The sequence below is a fragment of the Panthera uncia genome, chromosome B4, assembly GCF_023721935.1.
Source record: "Panthera uncia isolate 11264 chromosome B4, Puncia_PCG_1.0, whole genome shotgun sequence".
Classification (NCBI taxonomy): Eukaryota; Metazoa; Chordata; class Mammalia; order Carnivora; family Felidae; genus Panthera; species Panthera uncia.
The window spans coordinates 59,279,960-59,303,545 of NC_064809.1; the positions used below are offsets into that span (position 1 = coordinate 59,279,960).

The window sequence follows — 23,586 nt, forward strand, 5'->3', positions numbered from 1 at the left end:
TATATACGTATATATATATATACATGTATATATATACGTATATATATATATACACACACACACATACACACACACATAGTAAAAATTTTTTTTTAATTATACATTGTAAAATCCCTGCAGGAAATGTAAACACACACACACACACACAACACAAAAAACAAGCAGACTGTGAGAAAGCCTATTTTCCTGGACCTTCACCAACCTAGATACTATTATTACCTAGCCATTTAATAGTAAATATATATATCTCATTTTTAAAATTTGTATGTATTTGAATTCTAATGAGAGTGAGAATTTATTACTTTGCAAATTGCTTTTTTTTTTTTGGTCATTTGACCATTTTGATGTTGTATTGATTACTTGTATACTTATTTTTTCTTTTTAGTACCAGCTTTATTGAGATATAATTGACATACTATAAAATTCATCCTCTTAAATGTACAATTCAGTGGTTTTTAGTATTTTCACAGAGTTATATAGCCATCACCACTGCCTCACTCCAGAAATTTTTATCACCATAAAAAGAAACTCCGTATTCATTATCAGTCACTCCCCTTTCTTCCTTCTCTTAACCATCCCCAAGCCCCTGTGAACTACTAATCTGTGTTTTGTGTCTGGATTTGCCTATTTTTGACATTTCATATGAATGAATCATACAACATGTATTATTTTCCTTAGTATAATTTTTTCAGTGTTCATCTGTTGTAGCATGTATCAGTTCTTCATTCATTTTTATAGTCAAATATTTTACGGACAATAGCCTATTTTATTTACCCATCCATTAGTTGGTAAACATTGGGGTTTCCATTTTTTTGCCATTATGAATAATGCTGCTGTGAATGTTCATGTACAGGTTTTTGTATGGACTTGTGTTTTCAGTTCTCTTGGGTATATACCTAGGAATGAATTGCTAGGTCATATGGTAATTACATGTTTAACATTTTGAGGAACTGCCAAGCTGTTTTCCAAAGTGGCTGCACAATGTTACAGTTTCACCAGCAGTGTTTGAGGGTTCCAGTTTCTCCACATCCTCATCAACGATTGCTATTGGTGGTCTTTCTAATGGGCAGGAAGCGGTAGCTCATTGTGGTTTGGGTTTACATTTTCCTAATGACTAATGATGTGGAGCATCTTTTCATGTACACATTGACCGTTAGTATATCTTTTTGAAGAAATGTCTGGTCAAATCCTTTGCCCATTTTTTAATTGAGTAATTTGTCTTTTTCTTGTTTGATTGTTTATAATGTCACTTAAATCTTTTTAAATCTAGAACAGCCTAGGACCTCACTACTCCTATCCCCACCTTCCCTCTCATGACAATGACTTATTAAAAAGACAGATATTTTGAAGGCACCTGGTTGGCTTAGTCAGTTGAGCATCCACTTTGGCTCTGGTCATGATCTTGCAGTTTGTGGGTTCAAGCCCCACATCGCTGTTGTCAGCACAAAACCTGCTTCAGATCCTTTGTCCCCTGCTCTCTGCCCCTCCCCTGCTTGTACTTTCTCAAAAAATAAACAAACAAACAAAAAAAAAGTTAAAGGCAACTATTTAAAAAATTAAAAGACAGATATTTTGTCATATAGTGTTTCCTTTCCTACTTTCTGAATTTGTCTGAATGTGTCCTGATGTCATTTACCTTATTTCTTTACCTTCTGTATTTCTTATGAACTGGAAGTTAGATTTAAGGAACTGATTACAGTGAAGTATTTTTAACAGTAATTGATAGATGGTGTTATGTATTTTATACTGTGTTACATGAGCAGGCATGTAAAGTCTGGTTGCCTCATTCTCAGTATGCTGAGACTGACCACTTGTTTTAAAGGCTAGCAACCTGATCATTCCGTTGCAAAATTTTTTGGGGCTTTTTTTGTTTGTTTGTTTTGGCTTTTTTCTTTTTTTAGTAATCTTTATACCCAATGTGAGACTTGAACTCACAACCCCGAGGTCGAGAGTCACATGCTCTACTGACTGAGCCAGCAAGCCGTCCCCATTGTGAAGTTTTTTTTTATTGTTGTTGTTTTGCTGTTCCCTTGAACAGGGAATCTGTAGGTGGGTACATTCAGTAACTTTTGATCAAGTAAAATCATTGTTCTTTTTGATGTTCAAAGTATAGCCTAACTTTGGTGGGAATTCTTTTAAATTCGTTCCTATGTCTTTTTGTTACAATCCTATTAGCATTAGAAAATTTCTTTGCATTCTGGTGCAAGATGGCCCAGGTTCACTTTATGTTTTCCTTATCCCAGACCTGGAATCAGCCTCTGTGTCTCCAAGGTGCCCTAATACCTGTTGGTGGTCATTGATATATAATAAGAGACCAAATTCTGAATGCTATGAATTTTTAGTTCACTCTTTCAGAGATTTCTCAGGAAATAAATGATAAACAATAGTGGTTTTAATTCCCCTTTCTAAATATCTATAGCTTGTTTTTTCTTTTTGTGTTTTTCATTCGATAAAATTTCTAAAATAATGTTTATGGGGGCGCCTGGGTGGCGCAGTCGGTTAAGCATCCGACTTCAGCCAGGTCACGATCTCGCGGTCCGTGAGTTCGAGCCCCGCGTCAGGCTCTGGGCTGATGGCTTGGAGCCTGTTTCCGATTCTGTGTCTCCCTCTCTCTCTGCCCCTCCCCCGTTCATGCTCTGTCTCTCTCTGTCCCAAAAATAAAATAAAAAAATAAATAAATAAAATAAAAAAAATAATAAAATAAAATAATGTTTATGTAGTCCCGTATCCTGTTCTATACTTCAATGGGTGTGCTTCTGGTGTTTAGCCTCTAAGTATAAATTGTAATTCTGTTTGAGATAATAGCCTCTATTATGTTAATGGTGTGTCCTGTTCCTATCGCATTTTTTGGAATGATCTCCTTTGAATCGTGGTAATTGTTAGGTTTTCAATTACTGAAGCATTTCTGAACCCTGATGATTGCTTAGTACACCATTCTATTACTTTACTGCAGATTTGCTTTCTTAGCATTTTATTTAGGATCCTTTGTCCTAATCTCATGTTGGAGAAACCTTAAATCCCTGCTCTTACTCATCAGGAGCATTCTACCTACCATCGCAGTTCCAGTGTCTTGCTGGAGTAACTTCTAAGTTAGTATTTGAAACCACTGTTAGTTTCCTCTGCTAAAAGAATCTTAATCCACATGGTATTTTTTTCTCATGGGGCGGTTAGCTGATGGTTTTGTTTGTTTTGTTTTGTTTTGAACTAGAAAAGTTTTAGGTTTACGAAAATGTTTCAAAATAGTTCACAGAATTCCCCTGTATTTCACACCAAATTTCTCCTGTTACAACATCTTATATTACTATGATACATTTATTACAACTAGTGAGTCAATACTGATACATTATTAATTAAAGTTCATACTTTATTCAGATTTCCTCAGGCACCTCTTTCCTGTGGTGGTTTCTCAGAATTTCCTTGTTTTGGTGACCTTGAGAGTTTTGAGAAGTACCAGTTATGTATTTTGTGGAATGTCCTTCACTTTAGATATGTTTGGTGTTTTTCTTATGCTTAGACTAGTTTGTATTTGGGGGAGAAAACCTCACAAGTAAAGTGCCACTCTCATCACATCATAGCAAGAGTAGAGGCTCCCAACATGATGTTAACTAATGATGAAGGCTTGATCACCTGGTTAAGGTACTGTTTGCAAGTTTTCTTCACTATAAAAGTACTCTTTTTCCCTCCTTTCCATACTGTACTCTTCAGATGGAAGTCGCTATGCATAGCCCACACTTCTGGGATTGATAGTTATGCTTCACCTCAAGGGAGAAATAGCACATAAGTTGTTTGTAATTCTTCTATGTAGGAGATTTGTCCGTTCTCATTCATTTATTTATTTATTCAGTCATTTATTTATATCAGGATTACTTATTTTAGCATTTGGGTTATGATCCAATAATACATTATATATTTTGATGCTCAGATTGTTCCAGCTTTGGCCATTGGTAGCTCTTCCGGTTGGCTGCTCTGTTACTTTGCCATGCCCCATCATTTGTTTCTTGAATACTTTTTATTTTTTGGCACCACAAAATGCTCCCGGCTTATCTTATGTATTCCCTATCCTTGTCCTGGAATCAGCTATTTTTCTGGGGAGCCCTGACTAATGTACTTTTGAATCATCTGTTCTGGAGGACGACTGCCCACTTTTTTAAGATGCCTTCCAGGACCTCAAAAAATTAGTTTTATATTCCTTGTAATCTGTATTTTAAATCATAATATTCCAAGTTTACTACAAAAATATGTTGACAGTCTCTGCAACCATTTTGACACTATAGGGTAACAAATAGACAAACTCAAATTTCTAGAAATTTTTCAGGGATGCATCAGTGTTTGATTTGTAATTTTCTTTCTTTGCTGGGTTTTAGTATCAGGATTGTGCCATCTTTATAAAGTAAATTCATGAAGCTTGTCAGCCTTTTTTTATTCCATAGAACAGTTTAGATGTAGAGCAATATATTTATATATTTAGATTGAAAATATTTAAAGTCATAAAGGGCAAAATAGCATGTTTACTGTATAAATTTTAGAAAATCTATATAAACAAAAGGGAGAAAAAAAAAAACTTAAAATTCTGCTCGGCTGACATCATTCTGCTAGTTAATAGAAAGTACCTAGGCTGGCCCAGATGGTCGAGCATGTGACTCTTGATCTTGGGGTTGTGTGTTCGAGCCCCACATTGGATGTAGAGATTACCTAAAAATAAAATTTTTAAAAAAGTACCTGGGGAGTAATAATATCTGATACATTTTTAATAACTTAGTAAACGTTGCCTCTTTTTATTAATAATGATAACAGTAACAGCCAACTGTTGTTGGACTCTGTCAGGAAACCTACATTTTGCTTTACCTTTTGTGGGCCTTACTCTTCCGTACCAGAATAAACATCCAATTCCCTACTGGTTCTAAGTTTGCATAATATATTTTAAATAAACATACTCTCATCGCTTTATTTGAAGTATACACAGGATACCACTTATGATATCAGGTACCATCCTCTTGTCTCCTTTTCGTCCTTATGCTGCCATGTGATACCTTTGTCACTTCCTTGTATTCCTTTCCCCTGACTCAATGTTTGCTCCTGTGAACTCTTTTCTGTCTACCCACTGACTGTTGAAACTCAGTGGTGATGTCCTGAATGGTGTCATGTAGTCTAGGGTGAAAGCAGGTAAAACAGTGGGACTAAAGCATGTGCATTCCAGCATGATGTAAAGCAATATTGTGAAGGTGATCAAATAGCACAAAGTGTTATATAGAGAGAGATACATTTTTAAATTCAGAGAAAGATGGTATCATTTTTCTTGATAGTCATAAAAGTAGTTCAGAATTTAAAAAATATTTGTGTAGGACTTAACTTTAAAAGTGCTTTTTTTTTCTATTTATTCTCATTTATTTCCTGGCAAAATTCTGAGTCCTTTCTATTTTGTAAATGAAGAAATAGTAAGAACAAATGATTTAAGTTCACTTAGCAAGTAAGTAGCAAATCTAGAAATCAAACCCAATTCTTGTCCTCTGTGTATTACCAGAGTTCTTTAACTGCACTATACTTGTAAATATGTAAATAGAGAAGGTATTTTACACAATTAGATATTTCTCAATTTATGTAGCTCTTAAATATGGGCATTTGAAAATACATATAACCATCATCTCCTATGATTTGAAATGTCAACATGGCTTTTGGATAATGTTAATAGTACAGTATTGATTGTTTAAAATATAGCAACTTGAAAAAGAAAAGTCCAGGGATTCTTTTGAATTTTGGAAAAGAATGACAGTGCCACTCAGCTGCAGTGTCGGAAAATAGTAGTCCAGGTTAAAGACTGCAGTTTTGCAATCCCTTTAAGTGCTAGCAGGTGGCGCGAGTGTACCACAGAGCTTTCTGAAATCCTGATGAGTTTCTGGCATAAACTCTAAAATAATTTTTGAACATTAAAATGTTAATGTGAACATACGTTTTAAAGCAGTTATAATAATCAGCATTGCCATGTTTTTGACTACTTCTTACATAAAAAGCTAGAACACTTAAATTTTTTAAATGGTACATTTTAAAATTTATTAGTAAACATGATAACATTGAAGGGATTTTTAAAAGGAAAAAATGATTCCATTCTCACTATCCTAATGCAAGGACAATTCATTTCTTTCTTGTACTGTATCTGTATGCATGCGTATGTACAAATATTTTCATAATTATAATGTAGATTCATTTTATGATTTTCTTATAAGTAAGTCTTATTGTTAACAGTCAGAATTATCATAAAATTTCTTATTTTATCCATCAAGCTGATAACTTGGTTGTTGATACATGTTGTTTCCCAGGAACTGTGGTAATTTGAGCAGCCTAGGCCCAGAGAACCATTCTCTTGGGTTGATACTTAATAGTCAGTGTTTTTCCTGCATATGTTCCTTAAAAGTGTGTTTTTTAAATTTATTTTCTATATTTTCTGTAGTTCAAATAAAAATTCGAAGTGTTCTTTTTTTCATTTATGTGTTGTTTCAGCAAATACACGTTATATGCTTTTTAAGTGCCAGGCTGTCGCCTAGTGGGAAAAATGGAAAAATAAATAAGCTCTTATGCTATGATGCCTTGAGGGAAGTGCAGGGTTATTGAAGCCAGAGAGAAGTGGGTGTGATTTTAAAATCTTATTTAGCTTTTTTCTTCTTCATACAGTATGGCTCTTTCTTAGTCTTAATGCTCTCCATGGAAAAACGGTCTGTGTTTTACCTCATTTAACGGTATTCTAGTGTCTAACCTATTTTCCTGTGTCAAGACTATTCATATCTTAGATATCTTCAGCCCATATCATAATTCTCTGCAAATTAAAAAGTGTGTTCATTTAGTCCAGCATTTCCCAAAAGGTGTTTTGAGGAAGACTGATTCCATGAACTGTCTGTCCTCCCTTGAAAAGTAGAATATGAAGGAAAAAAGAAAAGAAAAGAAAACCAGAATATGAGATATGAGAAAAGAGGTCAAATAAATTTGGGAATCATTACATGAGAAATTTTCATCTTGAAATTTCAAAATGCTCATTAGTGTGTTACCTCCTCTAAGAAATCCTTCTATAAAGAACCCAATTTAACTCAGCATTTCCCAAATGTATTAAACAGAAATAGCCTTTTTAAAGAAATAATTCTTAGCAGCTTCTGGGACTAGTATTAACATTTTGAGAAATGTTGAGCTGGATTATTTCAAATGTCTTGATCCTCTTGAATGCTGTATTCCAGCCTTCATGAGGTGTCTGTACCTTTTAAGATAGATGACCCTAAACTAGTTGCAGTGATACAGGTCTCATAATTACATGGTAGAAATATCTTAAAGCCCTTTTGTTTTATCCCTTTATTCCTATATTCCAGCTTAACTAACACTAATGGAGTTTAATACCGTTAGTGCTAATCATAAACTGTAATAAACTGTAATTTCATTTATTTAAGAGTCTTGTTATTGGGTTCTTTCAGGAAAGGTGCTAATGCCCAGAACTTTCAAAGAACTCCAGCTTACTCCCCCTCTCTTTTTTTTCCATGAGTAAGATTGGGCTTCTTAATGCATAATGCTTAATACTGCAGTTGTTAACCTGTATAGACAAGAGTGCAGGGTTGAGAATGTTTCTTTTTGGTTGGTTTAATGTTACTATAAATAATCTTGCTGCTGGTTTTTTTTTTTTTTCTTCATTAAACAAAGTATATGAAACAACTTTTTTCAAATAACTTTTTCTTGTATTCTTAAGGTTAAACTTTCCAGTCTGAATTTAGATGATCACGCAAAGAAGAAACTTATTAAACTTGTGGGAGAGCGGTACTGCAAGACCACAGATGTGCTTACCATCAGGACAGACAGGTACAGAAAGAAGAGTTCAGCACATTGGTCAGATGGGTTTATTGTCTTCCAGTTCCCCAGCAGTCCTTTTCTTAAGAAATGACACTGCAAATCAAGGTAGCCTTTTATGTCAACTTGTATTAATGTATTAGGTCAGAGAAGTTGTCTAATTCATGTGTGTAATGTCTTCACTAGCCTGCTCTTGCCATTCTCTTTCGGTACATGGAGCGGCTTGCCTAACTGCCTCGTTGAATTATCGTTGTTATTTTTCAATCTTGATTTTAATATAGCCATGTGTATAAGACTCAGTGGAGATGTTCGAAGAAAACAAAAGTATGATTTGCTAATTTAGGCTTAAACGGGTTTTTACAAAGCCACAGATTTTACAGTTCGAAATTTAAATTATTAAATATGGAAATTTAATTTGCCTAGGCAGTCTTGTACATAAGCAGAATTTCAGTGAATTGCTTTCATAAAGGCAATATTAAGTTTACCTCATATGAATTTATAAATTAGGTCATAGGGTCATCTGAGGTGAAGGATTGTTGGTATGTTTTCACAAAAGGGTTGTTTAATTTCTGTCTTATATTTGGCTGTTTCTAAAGTATGCCCAAATCTAAAGACCTGCCTTTAGAGAAAAACAAGTGGAAAGATATCTTCTCTCACTTCCTATTCCAGTTTCAAAGCATTTTAAGGTGTCGATATCAGTTAGGCTTTATATCCTGCTTCTTCGTGGTGGGAAGAAGTAGCATGACATGCACAAGTGACGGTAGCAGTGTGGGCTGGCCAGACCTTGGGAGCCCTGGTTCCACATTGTTACTGTATGGGGGAAGCATAGATTTCAATGTCAGTGATACTCTTTTTTCACTATCTTCGGAAAACGTAAAATAATGTTGAGTTTTGGGGTTATGCAACTTGAAAATACCTTTAAAATGTTACTCTTTGAAATTCCATAAGTACCTGGTAATTTTTTTCCCCTAAGTTAACAAGTGTGTCAGTGTGTCTATATGTTTTATGGTAACAACTGTTTAGAGGATTATTAAACTTAAGTATACAATAAGAGAATACCATTAAAGTCACTTGTCATAGGATGGTTTTGTTTTATATTTAAAAAAAATTAGAAGTAATGATTTTCCGTTCTATATTATTTTATTAATCTAAGAGCTAAACTTGCCCTCTCACACTTACGTAGAAGATTTACCTAATATTAGGTTATTAATTCCAATTTAAATATAACATTAGCAATACGACATCGGTTAGTGTAGGTCATTTTCTTAAAAGTTGGCTCTGGAGAAATTGAGATGAACATTTAGATTAGCATCTGTCATCAATCTATCTCTGTTTTTAAAATGAACTCCGTAGATGTGCTCAACGCTATCCTGCAGACTCAGCCCTGATGTTAGGAAGGGCACTTGGATTGGACGCAATCATAGTAAAAATAGTGTAAAACTATTACCAGATACAAATAACTCCATTAATGATGAAAGCAAAGAGAAATAAAAATAAATACATACAAAATAAATCAAAATAACACTAGTTTTCAATAACCTTAGGTAACCACCAACATGGACTATTTTTGTTCTAAGAACGGAATTTTCCTAAAGGTAGGATATTCCCTAAAGATAGGGAATACCTGAATATAAGTTATCCTTTGTGTTTAGTATTTGTATATCTTGCAAATTATTGTATGTACTGAGTTTTCAAAACTTTTGCTTCCTCCCTCTCTTTCTCTTAAAGGTGCCCTTTGAAGAGACAGAATTACGATTATGCAATATATCTGCTAACAGTTTTATACCACGAGTCTTGGGTAAGTGATTGTGTGTGAATGTTTAATAATTTTGCCAGCGTTATTTATTTTATAATTTAGATGGTGTTAACCTTTCAAAACAGTCTGTGGCAAGTACTCAATTGAAGGTTTAATGAACTACTAGATAAACTAAGGAGGTATGAAATGTTATAAATAACTTCTGACATTGACAGTGAAGACCTTGAAGCAGATTATGCAGTCCATCTCAGGACCTTACAGAAATCAGATGACTAAACACCTTTAAAATTCAGTTGTGGACTTTGGTTGGAAGATTCAAAATGTTTTACTTTTTTTCTTTTGTTTGACTTTGGCTGAAAGTTAGGAATGTAATCATCTATATAATGTAAGAATTGATAATGCATCCTGCTCTTCACATAAACTGCAAAACAAAGCCCCAAACTTTGTAGAAAGGTATTTTAAATATTTATTTCAAATTTTAGTTACCACATAGCCTTTCATATATGCATTTCACTGGCATACATTAGGGGCAATTAGAGGCAATTAATTATTTAAATAGTAGTAAAAACAGTCTTGTGTCTGACTGGATTTATTGAGTTTTAATGTAAGCATACACATATATTTATAAGGAAGGTTTTGCTCTGCTAGAGCATCAACTTACTAATTTTAAGTTGGTATATAGTATGTTTAGATAACTCTAAGTTTTAAATGCTATTTTTTTTTTTAATTTTTTTTTAACGTTTATTTATTTTTGAGACAGAGAGAGACAGAGCACGAACGGGGGAGGGTCAGAGAGAGAGGGAGACACAGAACCTGAAACAGGCTCCAGGCTCTGAGCTGTCAGCACAGAGCCCAACGCGGGGCTCGAACTCACATACCGGGAGATCGTGACCTGAGCCAAAGTCGGACGCTTAACCGACTGAGCCACCCAGGCGCCCCTTAAATGCTATTTTTTTTAAAATTAAAGTAATTTTAAGTATGCATGTATTTTTTTTTTTTTTTTTTTTTTTTTGCTTGCCTAACATAGACATAGGTCTCAATAGCATTTTCTTTCTTTTCTTTTTTTTTTTTTCTATCAATAGCATTTTCTATTAGGAACATTTGAAGTAATGGAGATAGCTGGAGAAAGAATCACTCTCTTTAGATACTTAAAGGATTTCTTATGAAAGAAGAGTTGGATTTGTTTTTCATGACTTTTAGAGATACAACAAGGTAGAAGTAATAGTGAAACAGACTTTAGTTCACAGAGTACAAACTTTCTAAGAGAGTCATGGAAAGATGGAGTGGGCTACTTTAATAGGTAGAAAATATTCCATCTTTTGGCTACTTAGCAGGGATATGGTGGTAGAAGGATCACTTTCCTTGGATAGGTAGTTGCATTAGATGGCCTTTGGAATCTCCTGCCATCCTTGAGATATTGTAATTCTGTGAACACATGCAGCCATTCTCTAAACCCACAACATTTCCTTCGTATTAACAATAAAACAGTTGTAGCCCAAGAGGATACGTGGAAAATTTAAAAAAATATAAAACTTTGTTGCAAGGTTAGTAAAGAACAAAAAGCTGGTAGCTTTTGTCTTCTTTTGAGGTATTCTAATTATCATAATTCATCCGAATTTTCTAGTTCCTGGCTTCAGGAACAACATCATAATAGCAGTTAATCTCTCTTTCCTACCAGTTGATTTTATAAATGCCTTTGGCTTGAACTAATTAAGTTCTTTTTTGAACTGGCAACAGGGTTGGATTAGCTGCAGCTCGATGGCTGCTCCTTCAAGAGTTAATCAATAAAAACCACCCAATTTTGAATCTCTTATTTTGCCAGCAGCCTGTAAAATGAATTTGCCCTAAAGGAAATGACAGGCATAAATAAATTCAGTGAAAGTTGACTTACTGGATTCTTTCTGTGGTTCCATGACATAGAATCCAAACAAGTTTGTATTCTGGATTCATGCAAGTAGCCTTTGATCTTTAACGCTAATTACTTTGATGCCAGAATAAGTAGCCACATACATCTATCCTAAACAGACAGAATTAAAGAATTTCTATATTAAACGTGGCTCTTGGTCCTTTCTAAACAAGTGCCATCAGTGAAGAAGCTTTAAGAGAATGCAGATGAGCCATGAAATTTTGCAAAGCTGGTGGAACAGAATCTTTACTGAATTGAAATTCTTCTTTCCTTCACCAGCATGGAATTCAGACTTGAAATTGATGTTACCACCTGGTGTTTAATCAAATACTTTAGAGAGCCCCCTTTTAATCCATTTCTTTGTTTTTTTTAACTAGTTTCAGAGCATTTAATACCTAAAAAAGGTAAGCTTCTCTTAACTTTCTGGCTTTTTAATTTTTGTGTGGAAGTTACCTCTAAGAGTTGAGAGGAAAGTGGTTGGTAGTTTTATGTAGCACACAATTCAGAAACTTCTCTGAAAAGGTGTTCATCTAGACTTCAGGATAAGGAAGTTACTGTTGTGTGCTATTCAAAGTAGTTTAACTGTGGAAGTATCAAAGTAGACTTCAAAAAACGTAGACTTCCCATGCCATAGACTTCAAGCATGGAGGCTTAGCAATGAGTTAAAGGATGGTTATTGCATTGCTGGGAGGTGATAAGAGACTGTCCTTCTGCAGTTCAGAGAAGCAAAGAGAGTTGTAGAAACTGGTTTCAGTAATTCCATATGACACATTGTTGGCATAGGAGTGAATTAAGTTTTATCCTTTGGAACTGTGCAGACCTGCTATGTGGCTGTTAATATTAATACGAAAATGAAGAAATACTTACCTTAGGATTTTGAATTCATTGATTCCCAATTTTTGTACATAGCTTACCTTTAACTTAACAGAGACTTCATATAGGTAATCAGATCTGTGTCATGTTGTATTTGAATGTTTTGAACAAGTGTCCTACTCAGCATTCTGATAGTAGCTGATAATGACAAAACTTCCTAAATTTTAACTTTGTTGCATGATATTCTTTAAACCTTCCGCAAGTAATTTGACTAGGAAGTGCTTGAATAAAGTATTTTGCAAAACGATTTGCAGAAAAGATAGACCAAGACATTGGGGGAAGAAAAAAGCACTTCTTTTAGAAAATGTAGAGATCTAAAATCAAATTCCAAGAGTTTTTAAATGTTTGGATATTTAATTACTAATAGTTCCTTTTTTAAATTAGAGGGTTGTTTTTTTTTTTTTTTTTTTTTGAGTTTTTGACTTACTTGGATTTCATGGTAGTCTTATTGCCAGTCAAAAATACATCTAGGTTTGTAATAAATTGATTCTGAAAAGTCGTGTAACAAAAACTTCCAAGTCAGATAATTTTACACTCAATAAGAGTTCATTCTTAAAATTTTTTTTTAATGTTTATTCATTTTTAAGAAACAGAGAACAGAGCATGAGTGGGGGAGGAGCAGAGAGAGAGGGAGACAGAATCCAAAGCAGGCTTCAGGCTCTGAGCTGTCAGCACAGAGCCCAACATGGGTCTTGAACTCTCTGATGCCAAGGTCATGACCTGAGTTATAAAGTCAGACACTCAACCGACTGAGCCACCCAGGTGCCCCAATAAGAGTTCATTTTTATGTATTTATTATTTTTTAATGTTTATTTATTTTTCAGAGCGAGAGAGAGAGAGCACAAGCAGGGGAGGGTCAGAGAGAGAAGGAGACACAGAATCTGAAACAGAGAGAGAAAGAGCACAAGCGGAGGTGGGGGGGGGGGGGTGTCAGAGAGAGAGGGAGACACAGAATCTGAAGCAGGCTCCAGGTTCTGAGCTGTCAGCACAGAGCCCAACATGGGGCTTGAACCCATGAACTGGGTTAGATCATGACCTGAGCCAAAGTCGGTCGCTTAAGCAACTGAGCCACCCAGGCACCTCAGGAGTTCATGTTTAAAGGGGACCTTACTGCAAATATTTCTGATAAAATGAAGAGTCTTTTTGTAACTCCATATTCTCCATTCAGTCTGTTTGGTTTATGAGTTCACTGTGATTGCATGTGCCCACAAACATATACATTTCCAGGTTATATTAGAGAATGCTTGAATGTTTATTATGTTGTTTACTCTTTCTTGCATTCAACAATGATCTTGTTCTTGTGTACAAGATACAGTGACAGGTATTGGTAGGACTATGAAAATGAAAGAGCCTCTGCCTAATCTAGGTACCTTTATTTCTGGAGAGAACCAGTGCCTGAAATGTCACCTGTTTCACTGGATAATGGAAGTAGGAACACAGTGCTGTGAGAGGCACTGACAAGGATTAATTCTCCCTGGAAGCTTTCCAAGAAGTCGTGACTGGTTTTGGAAGAAGAGTAGGAGTGTGCAGCAGAGAAGTAGGCAAAGGACGCTGCCTTGTGGATGTAGAGAGCAGGCAGAAGTTTGGTGTGGCCAGGATGTAAGACTGACAGTGCAGAGGTAGGGGATGAGGCGAAAAAAACCAAGTCAGAGCCAGATTGTGGACTGGTTGTATAGTCTATTTACAGAGTATAGATTTGTATCCAGAGGGCAAAATGGAGCATTTTACTAGTTGTTTGAAAAGGTACCTGTTTCACTTTTTTACTGTTTTTGAAATAGTAAACCATCCATGTAGCAAATGTTAAGTGTGCTTTCATTAAAATGAACTGGTTATTGATTGATGGGCAAATGTTTACTGGTTGCCTGTTATTGCTCGGTGTTTTTGGATATGGAGGTTAATATATAAGGGGGAAACTGTCTTTTCCACTGAGGAACATTAGTAGAAACAAGTTGGTTTAGTAATAAATATTACAAAAGTGTTGGATAGTTTACAATTTAATTATTAATGTTTCTCTTTATTTCTTATATATCCTTCAAGGCTTTAATTGATATGTGCTTTGAGCCTGGTTTTTTTTTTTTTAATTAAGATATTATTGACATAAAACGTTATATAATAGGTATATAACAATGCTTCAATACGTGTATATGTGTATGTATGTACATCTATATACTACATACATATATGCTGTATATATATACATATACTGTATATACACACACACACATATATGCCATATATATATATATATATATACACATACACATATATATATAGAAAGAGAGAGAGAAACAATCACCACAATATGTCTAGTTAACATTCATCACACAATAGTTACAAATTTTTTTCTTCTGATGAGAACTTTTGAATTTTACTGTCTTAGCAATAGTACAGTATTATTGACTATAGTCACCATGATGTATGTTAACATCCCCATGATTTACTTTATAAATGGAAGTTTGTACCTTTTGACCATCTTCACTCATTTTGCCCACCCCAACCTCTGGCAACCACCAATCTGTTCTGTTTCTATGAGTTCGGGTGTTTTAGAGTCCACATATAAGTGAGATCATATGGTATTTATCTTTCTCTAACTTACTTCACTTAGCATAATGCCTTCAAGGTCCATTCATGTTGTCACAAATACCAAGATTTCCTTCTTTTTTTTTATCACTGAATAATATTCCATAATGTGTGTGTATGTATATTCACACACACACACACACACACACACACACACACACACTCACCTCTTTATCCATTTAACCATCAGTGAACACTTAGGTTATTTCCATGTCTCGGCTATTGTAAATAATGTTGCAGTGAACATGAGGGTGCAGATATCTTTTCAGGTTAATGTCTCATTTTCTTTGGATAAATACCCAGAAGTGGAATTCCTGGATCTTATGGTGTTTCTGTTTTTAATTTCTTGAGGAACCTCCATACTGTTTTCCACAGTGGCTGTATCATTTTACATTCCCAGCAGTGCTCCAGGGTTCCCTTTTCTCCACATCCTTGCCAATACATGTTATTTCTTATCTTTTTGATAATAGCCATTTTAACAGGTGTGAAGTGATATCTTGTGGTTTTGATTTGCTATTTCCCTGATGATGACTGATATGGAGTGTCTTTTCATGTGTATGTTGGCCATCTGTATGTCTTTGGGAAAATGGCTATTCAGATCTTCTGCTCATTTTTAAATTGTATTGTTTGGGGTTTTTTTGTTTGTGTGAGTTATGAGTTCCTTATATACTTTGGATATTAACTCATCAGGTATATTTGAGCCTCTTTGTATAACTCCTATTTTGCATAAATAGCATGTTATACTGTCTTATTTTCTATATTGGTTACTAGGCCCTTGACTATAGACAGTGTCTTAGTCCCTGTTCCATGGACAGTTTTCCATGTATGTTTTTGTTCCATGTATGTTTTGTTTTTCTAACTAATCATAAGGTCCCCATTAGCATATATAATCTTACTGTATTTTGTTTTTCAGAGTATCTAGGTCAGTGCTAGATAAAAACACTAAATGTTTAATAACAGCTGTCCATTTGGGATTTCTATAGATTTTTGAAGTAGAAAGTTTTCAACTTGAAAAGTGAGGTGACAAAGTAGCAAACTCCCTTTTTAGTAATATAAAATGTAGCATACTTGGTAGATATTAGGAATAATTAGCTTACTGGAATAGCTTAATAATGACCTATTAATAAAATTATTAATAATCAACAATCATAATTGTGCCCAGTTTGTAAGAAATATCTTTGCAACAGTTTGATGTCGTATGATTTGCGTTATGTGTAGATCAAGTTTGTTTTCCATTTGATCATGTTTATTCAGATATTTAAAAAGTATTCTTGGTGCACCTGGGTGGCTCAGTCAGTTAAGCCTCCAACTCTTGATTTTGACTTGGATTATGATTGCACACTCCAAGAGATCGAGCCCCAAGTTGGACTCTGGGCTGACTGTGCAGAGCCTGCTTGGGATTGTCTCTGTCCCTCTCTGTCCCTCCCTCTCTCGCTATCTCTCTCTCAAATGAATAAACATTTTGTTTTTATTTTTCACTGTTTTTGGAAGTTCTCTACAAATTTTGTTCTCTACAGAAGTTTATTTTCTGATGCTGATTTATATTTGACAATGTTAATATAATTCATTTTCTAGAAGAATATTGGTAACTCCTAACAAGGTGCATCTCTTTAGTGTGAAATGTATTTATGCATAAGCTTCTATGTAATCTAATTATGAATAAACTAATAATACAGTGTTTATTAAAGAAAAAATAAACACATTAATGGAATTCCCATGATCAGTCTGAGCACTTGTCGTAGACCAGTAATAGTAAATAGTACTTACTTGCTACCTGTTCCTTGATTCCAGACAAATAGCACATCTGGCTTTTGTTTTATTTGTTTTATTTTTTTAATGTTTATTTTTGAGAGAGAGAGAGACAAAATGTGAGTGGGGTAGGGGCAGAGAGAGAGGGAGACACAGAATCTGAAGCAGGGTCCAGGCTCCAAGCTGTCAGCACAGAGCCTGATGTGGGACTCGAACTCGTGAACCACAAGATCATGACCTGACCTGAAGTTGGACGCTTAACCAACTGAGCCACCCAGGTGCCCTCTGGCCTTTGTTTTAAAAGAAATTTTTAGTGTTGCTCTGAGAGTCATCTGTGTCTCTGTCTCTGACTTTCTTTTTTACCTCCATGCTGTTCCACATGATCACCTTGGATGAAAATAAACCAAAAAGAGGGTGAGCGGTGGGAGAGGAGCTCCATTTTTAAAAAGTGCTTTAAAATACTGTCATTTTTCTTAACACAAAAGTGTTTACTGTGTCCACCCAGTTTAAATTAGTACTAACTTTGAAGATCAGGAACCAGATTTATCTATTACAACCTCTTCATTATATCAATTGAGAAATTAAGATTTAGAGGAGAGCTATGTACTTTGCTCAAGGTTACAGAGTTTATTAGCTGAAGGACTCAGATTTGAACTGCAGTTTCAAAGTTTCATATTCTTCCCATGGTATATTATTTAGTGTAGTTCATCTTTGACTTCCATTAAAAATACTGTGAAATAAGAGATGAAATCAAACCTGAACTTTAGCTGCTTGTTTACTGTCTTCTCAAACTGAACAGTTGACCATTGAAAATTTATCTCCATAACCTGTTTTCAGCTGGGGGTTGTATGAGACTCCCCTGCAAAGCTTTTTTAAACTAGAGATGTATGAACTCTGTGGAATTAAAATCTCTAGTGCAGAGACTCAGGAGGGTTTCTTCCATTTTAAAGACTCCACATGTGATTCTGATGTAAGTTCTGATTGTGAATAATTTCCCCAATCTTTGAGTCTTTCTAATAAAGAAACTAATTGGAGGGCTGGCATATCTCTTTAAAGACAATTTTTGTACATGTATCAAGTATCAGAGCTGAGGGTGGGGATCAGAATTAGAATGAGAAGGGCAAGAAAATGGAGGGATTTGTCTGTGATATAAACACAGACCTTTTTTTTCACTTGACGTGGTAGGCAGTAGGCCGCTGTTCTGGATTCTTGGGTGGGATGATGATACAATCAAGGGGACACTTCTCAGATCTCTTTGCCTTCAGGTAAGACTTCATATTATATCCATTAAAATTATTTTCTCCTCTTGATCCCTGCTGCTTCCACCCTATATAGGTCTTTCACTCTAATAGCCTTATTGATTTTCCCATCTCATTCATCTTCCAGGTTGCTGTTCGAGTAATTGCTCTAAAAAGCAAGTCTGTTGTATCATATTCCTTAATAAAATCCTTCAGTGGTTCCCTATTACCCAGGATAAAATCTAAACTACTTAGGCTGTCTATCCACAGCAGTTGGCCACCTCATTACTAGTTACTCAGGAAATGTAGGTTATGTATTCTATATCTCAGCCATAATGAACATAATATATTCTTTTATAACTTTGCACATGCTGTTCTCTCTGCTTATGATCCCTTTTTCAAATTGATCAACCTTGCAAATTCATATGAATCTTTTTTTTTTTTTTAATTTTTTTTTTAACGTTTTTATTTATTTTTGAGACAGAGAGAGACAGAGCATGAACGGGGCAGGGGCAGAGAGAGAGGGAGACACAGAATCGGAAGCAGGCTCCAGGCTCTGAGCCAACAGCCCAGAGCCCGACGCGGGGCTCGAACTCACGGACCGTGAGATCGTGACCTGAGCTGAAGTCGGATGCTTAACCGACTGAGCCACCCAGGCGCCCCCATATGAATCTTTTAATACACTTCATATGTAACCTGTCTTAGAAGTTGTCTGTGCATCCTTTTTCCCTCCTCCCATTAGCATTACTCTTACTACTTTTACAGTAATTGTCCATATCCATGTCTGGCTGACCCCGTTAGACTGTGAGACCACTGAGGGCAAGGACTATACATTTCATCCATCTTCATATTCCCAACCTCTAGTACAATGTCTGGCAAAACAGCATTTGTTAAATTTTTTAAAAACCAATCTGAATTAAATTGAATTCCTTGACATATTCATCACTTAAACATTTAGCTGTGGTAACTGAAAGAATTGGCAGTATTTTTTTTTTATCCATTATGGATATTTTGCCTCTTCTTATTTTTTATGATTTTCAAATAACTTGGATTTTTTTTAATGGTTAAACTGTTTTCCCTCATATTGCACAATGCCTTACTTGTAATCATGAGAAGTGGAATATTACTATGATTCATGTCCTAGGCAAAGGGAGTTGTAAATAAGATGGTAGAAGGTGACAAATTTGTGTATTTAGTGGAACAGATATTTCTTTGCCTTCTATTACCTCAGAATATACTGACCATTGCATGAATGCAGTGTTTTTCTTTGTATTGAACTTATGCTTACAAGGGGGAGAAAAGGTAACAGGTTCCATTAAATTATTCTTTTATTCTTTATATTCTTTTTTGCCATGTCTCTCTGTTCCTTGGAACATGTTGTTCTACCACTAACAAGATTTGGGCAAATTATTTAATTGCTCTGAACTTCAGTTTTTGGTCCGTAAAACAGATAGTAATAGTACTGCCTCACAAAGAGTTGGGGTAGAAGTTAAGTGAATTCATCTATGGAAGGTGCTGACATACATAGTAAGTATTCTAAACTGAGTGTTCTATTCAGACTCGTCCCGTGCTACTTTCCTCACCTTGGCCTTCATTCAGTTCCCTGAATGCACTGAGCTCTTTCGTACCTCCAGGCCTCTGTGGAGACTGTTTTCTCTGCTGGGATGACAGTCTTTATCTGACTGGCTCCTACTCAACTCCAGGCTTCCGGCTACCCTGGCAGTTCCAGTACAGCACGGTGTGTGCCTGGCACAGTAGTTGTGCAGTAAATATTTATTGAGTGAGTGAATAATTGGGCCACTTGTGGAAAAGAGAACAGATCGTGTGGAATGGAAGGTTGCTTCCTCTAGGATGATAGTCTGAACGGGTTCTCTCACTGTAGGAAGGGAAGAAGAGAGAGCCCACATATATGTATATGCATTATATGCACACTTATAAATTAGTTGCTAAAATTATAACTGTTTAATGGCTGAAGAATTAAAATAGGAGTCTACAGGTTAATCACACTCTTTGCCTAAATGGTGATCAGTTCAAGCTTAATGGTGTTTTTCATTGCTGCCCAGTAATTTGAATATGCTATTATTTTTCTTTTCTTTTCTTTTCTTTTCTTTTCTTTTCTTTTCTTTTCTTTTCTTTTCTTTTCTTTTCTTTTTTAATGTTTATTTATTTTAGAGACAGAGTGTGAGCGGGGGAGGCACAGAGAGAGAGGGAGACACAGACTCTGAAGCAGACTCCAGGCTCCGAGCTGTCAGCACAGAGACCGATGTGGGGCTTGAACTCACGAACCTTGAGATCGTGACCTGAGCTGTAGTCAAACGCTTAACCGACTGAGCCACCCAGGCGCCCCTTGAATATGCTGTTGTTTCTACTTTAAAATTAATGCACTTCAACTACACTTCAAAAAAAGAAACTCTCAAAAAAAAAAAAACCTCTTAAACAACCGCCTACTTCAATTTTGGGTATGATTTTAGAAGCTAAAACTTGGGCAGCGAATTATAAGCAAAGGTACAAAATTGTAAATAAAATTGAACCATAGCAGTGTTTTTAAAAATGGATATAGGACAAGCACTGAGTGTTACCAGTATTGATTAGTTTCTTTAGGTGGTAGAATTATGAATGATTTTTATCCTTTTATTTATTTTTTTAAATATTTATTTATTTTGAGAGGCAGGGGTTCAGGGAGAGAGAGGGGGAGAGAGTATCCTATGCAGGGTCCACACTGTAGATGGAGAGCTTGATGCAAGGCCCATTAAGACCTGTGACCTGAGCCTAAATCAAGAATTGGATGCTCTACTGACTGAGCCATGCAGGTACCCTGATTTTTTTCCTTTTAATACTACACCAGAATTCACTTCTTGGTTACTATCCCTCTAGGATTAACCCTGTATTTTTAGAGGACCTTAATGTAGCATTGGACTTTTTGCATAAAGACAGTGAAGTTAAAAAATCTTTTGTTTTTGTGGTTTTGTGTTTTTTTTTTTTTAAAGGAAACTATTCCCAAAAGGCCATTTGAAGTCACATAAATGTAAAAGCCTTATTTCACAATTGCCATTTTTAGATATAACATCTTGGAAAGATACTGCTTATTTACAAAGAATACCGAGCCTCTTTAAGTATAAAGTTTCTGACTGTGATGTGCCATGTTTCTAGAAATGTCTACTTTATATTTCAGTCCAAATCAGTTAAATTTGTTTCCTAAGTTTTGTCCTTACCCCCTTTTACCTCATTCTGTACATTCTCCCAGGTGCTATAAAGTATCTTGTATATGCTGACAACTCTGAACTCTATCCTCAAGCCTCTCTCCTGAGCATCCTGTGTTATTTGACACCTCCTTGTTGTAAGTCATAGAAACTCACTCAGGCCAGCCTAAGCAGAAGATAGAAGGGCAAGGATGCTACAAGATCTCAGGAATGGGCAAGAACAGAAACTAGGAGTGTGAGGGCTTTTATTCTTTGGACTCTGTTACTTTATAGGCAACTGCCTTACTCTTTTCTCTCCCGAGACTGATTTCTTCTCCTCCAGTCTGTATGTCAGAAAACATGACCTTGACTATTTCAGGATTTATAGGACTAGTCACCCCCAGGGGAGAGGGGGAGACAAGGGAAGAGCGAGCAAAACTAATACAACTAAACTTTAAATTATGTCCTTGGACTCATCCTGCAGAGAAGGGACTCTGCTTCAGTCAGGTATTACTCGGTAACTGGCCAGATAGGCAGGATGATACCAGGGAAATGTACCTGTCTGGGGCCAGTAATTTGTACAGAAGGAATTGCCCCTTGGTAGAGTGAATGAATTTAATGAATGAATGAACTGACCTAGATTAGGTGCTCATGAATTAAAACACCACAATAATGTTATTGTGGTTATGATTTTTTAAATGACCCCTTTTTAAAAAAAAAAAAAAAAGAACTTGGGCCACCTGGGTGGCTCAGTCGGTTAGGCATCCGACTTTGGCTCAGGTCATGATCTCGCGGTTCGTGAGTTCGAGCCCCGCGTCAGGCTCTGTGCTGACAGCTCGGAGCCTGGAGCCTGCTTCAGATTCTGTGTCTCCCTCTCTCTGACCCTCCCCTGTTCATGCTCTGTCTCTCTCTGTCTCAAAAATAAATAAACATTAAAAAAAAAATTAAAAAAAAAAAAGAACAATACCAATATATTATGGATGAAATGATATAAAGTCTGGAATGACCTTCATAATAATTCAGTGAGGGCGTGGTAAGGGGGCAGTGGATAGAGGCTTATATGAAACTGGACTGCTATGCATTGATTGTTGAAACTGGGTGATGGGTACATGAGAGTTTATAGTGCTGTCCTCTCTACTTTTATATGCATTAGAAATTTTCTGTAATAGACTCCTTTAAATCACAAAAACAAAGTGTATTTAGCCTCACAGAAAATGATTATAGGTTGAATTTTGTTTCAGTATCAGTAGTATTGCATTTGAATAATGAGGTATTTTTTGGCTTTGCCAGCCCTATTTTTATTTCACCGGAAGGGGTGTTTCAGTAGATGCCTATTAGGAACAAGCATATGTACCCCTTTTCTAAAATATTTGGATATGAAAACATTAGTTTTTAGCTAAGATGCCTGGAGACATCCAGCTCTGCCTAGTACTGTCTAGCACATAGTAGGTTCTTAGGAAATGTTTTTTGAAAGAGTGCCCAGAAGCAGTCACAACCCAAAAGGGAGCTTTGTCTGTTGAGCTTTTTTCTTGCAGTTTATTTGGTGAAGTCTTTGGGGGGGGGGGGGGGGGTTGGTGTTTGTTTGTTTGTTGTGGTTTTTTTCTGTAGCCTTTTCCATCCTTTGAATTCTGCTGATTGTATCACCATAGTGTAATTTTTTAAGTTTATAGTTGCATCTAGAGGCTTAACCAAATTCTATTTTGATTTTTTTTTTTTTTTACTACTGTATAATTAGTATTGTGTTCTTCCACCAGGAAGTGCATGGTTATCTGATTGTCTCTCTTTTTTTGAATTTAGCACTGTAGCTTTTTTAAGTTAAAACTTATAGAAAAATTGTAAGTTTTTGATAGTGAAAACTATAGGTTTTTAAGTAAATTATTTCAGATCACTGATCCAGACTAAATTTCCCAAGGTCTGTTACTACAAACTTAAAAAAAGAAGTTTTAAATTTTATTCATATAAGACATTGTCTTAGTCCATTTGGGCTCCTGTAACAATACCACAGACTAGTCTGCTTATAAACAACAGAAATGTGTTTTCTGCAGTTGTGAAGGCTGAGATGCCCAAGATCAAGGCATTGGCAGATTTGGTGTATAGTGAAGGTTTAAACGACTTTCTTGCTATGTTCTCTTGTGGCAGAAGGGGCAGGGCTTTCTCTAGACATTAAACCCCATTTATAAGGGCTCCACCCTCAAGACCTAAATACCTCCCTAAGACCCTACCTCCAATACCAGGACTTTGGGAGTACTATTTCAACAAGAATTTGGGGGGGCGGGGATATAAGCATTAAGTCTATAAAAAAAAAAATATGGGTTGTCCTCCCAGGTTTAGATTTGTTGGAACTTGTTAAGTAGAATCACTGGGAATCTTAGAGGGAGTTGATTAGTAAAATATAAAAAAGATTTCAGAATCTCATAGTTATAATTCCATAGTACAGAACTGATATATATAACAATATAGTTTTCTTTTGTTCTGTTTCTGCATTCA

At 35.7% G+C, this 23,586-nt stretch overlaps 1 protein-coding gene across 3 annotated transcripts in view; it reads left to right on the top strand.

Annotated features, from left to right (window-relative positions):
- MRPS35 (mitochondrial ribosomal protein S35) overlaps positions 1-23,586 on the top strand; it is a 47,841-nt gene that overhangs the window by 17,647 nt on the left and 6,608 nt on the right. For 2 of the 3 annotated variants that reach the window (XM_049627213.1, XM_049627216.1), the window contains 2 exons: positions 7,721-7,830; positions 9,547-9,616. In XM_049627213.1, the coding sequence (XP_049483170.1) occupies positions 7,721-7,830; positions 9,547-9,616 (180 nt within the window). Of the gene's footprint in view, positions 1-7,720; positions 7,831-9,546; positions 9,617-20,092; positions 20,476-23,586 lie in introns of those variants that run through there. The other variant, XM_049627215.1, reaches the window with a different exon arrangement.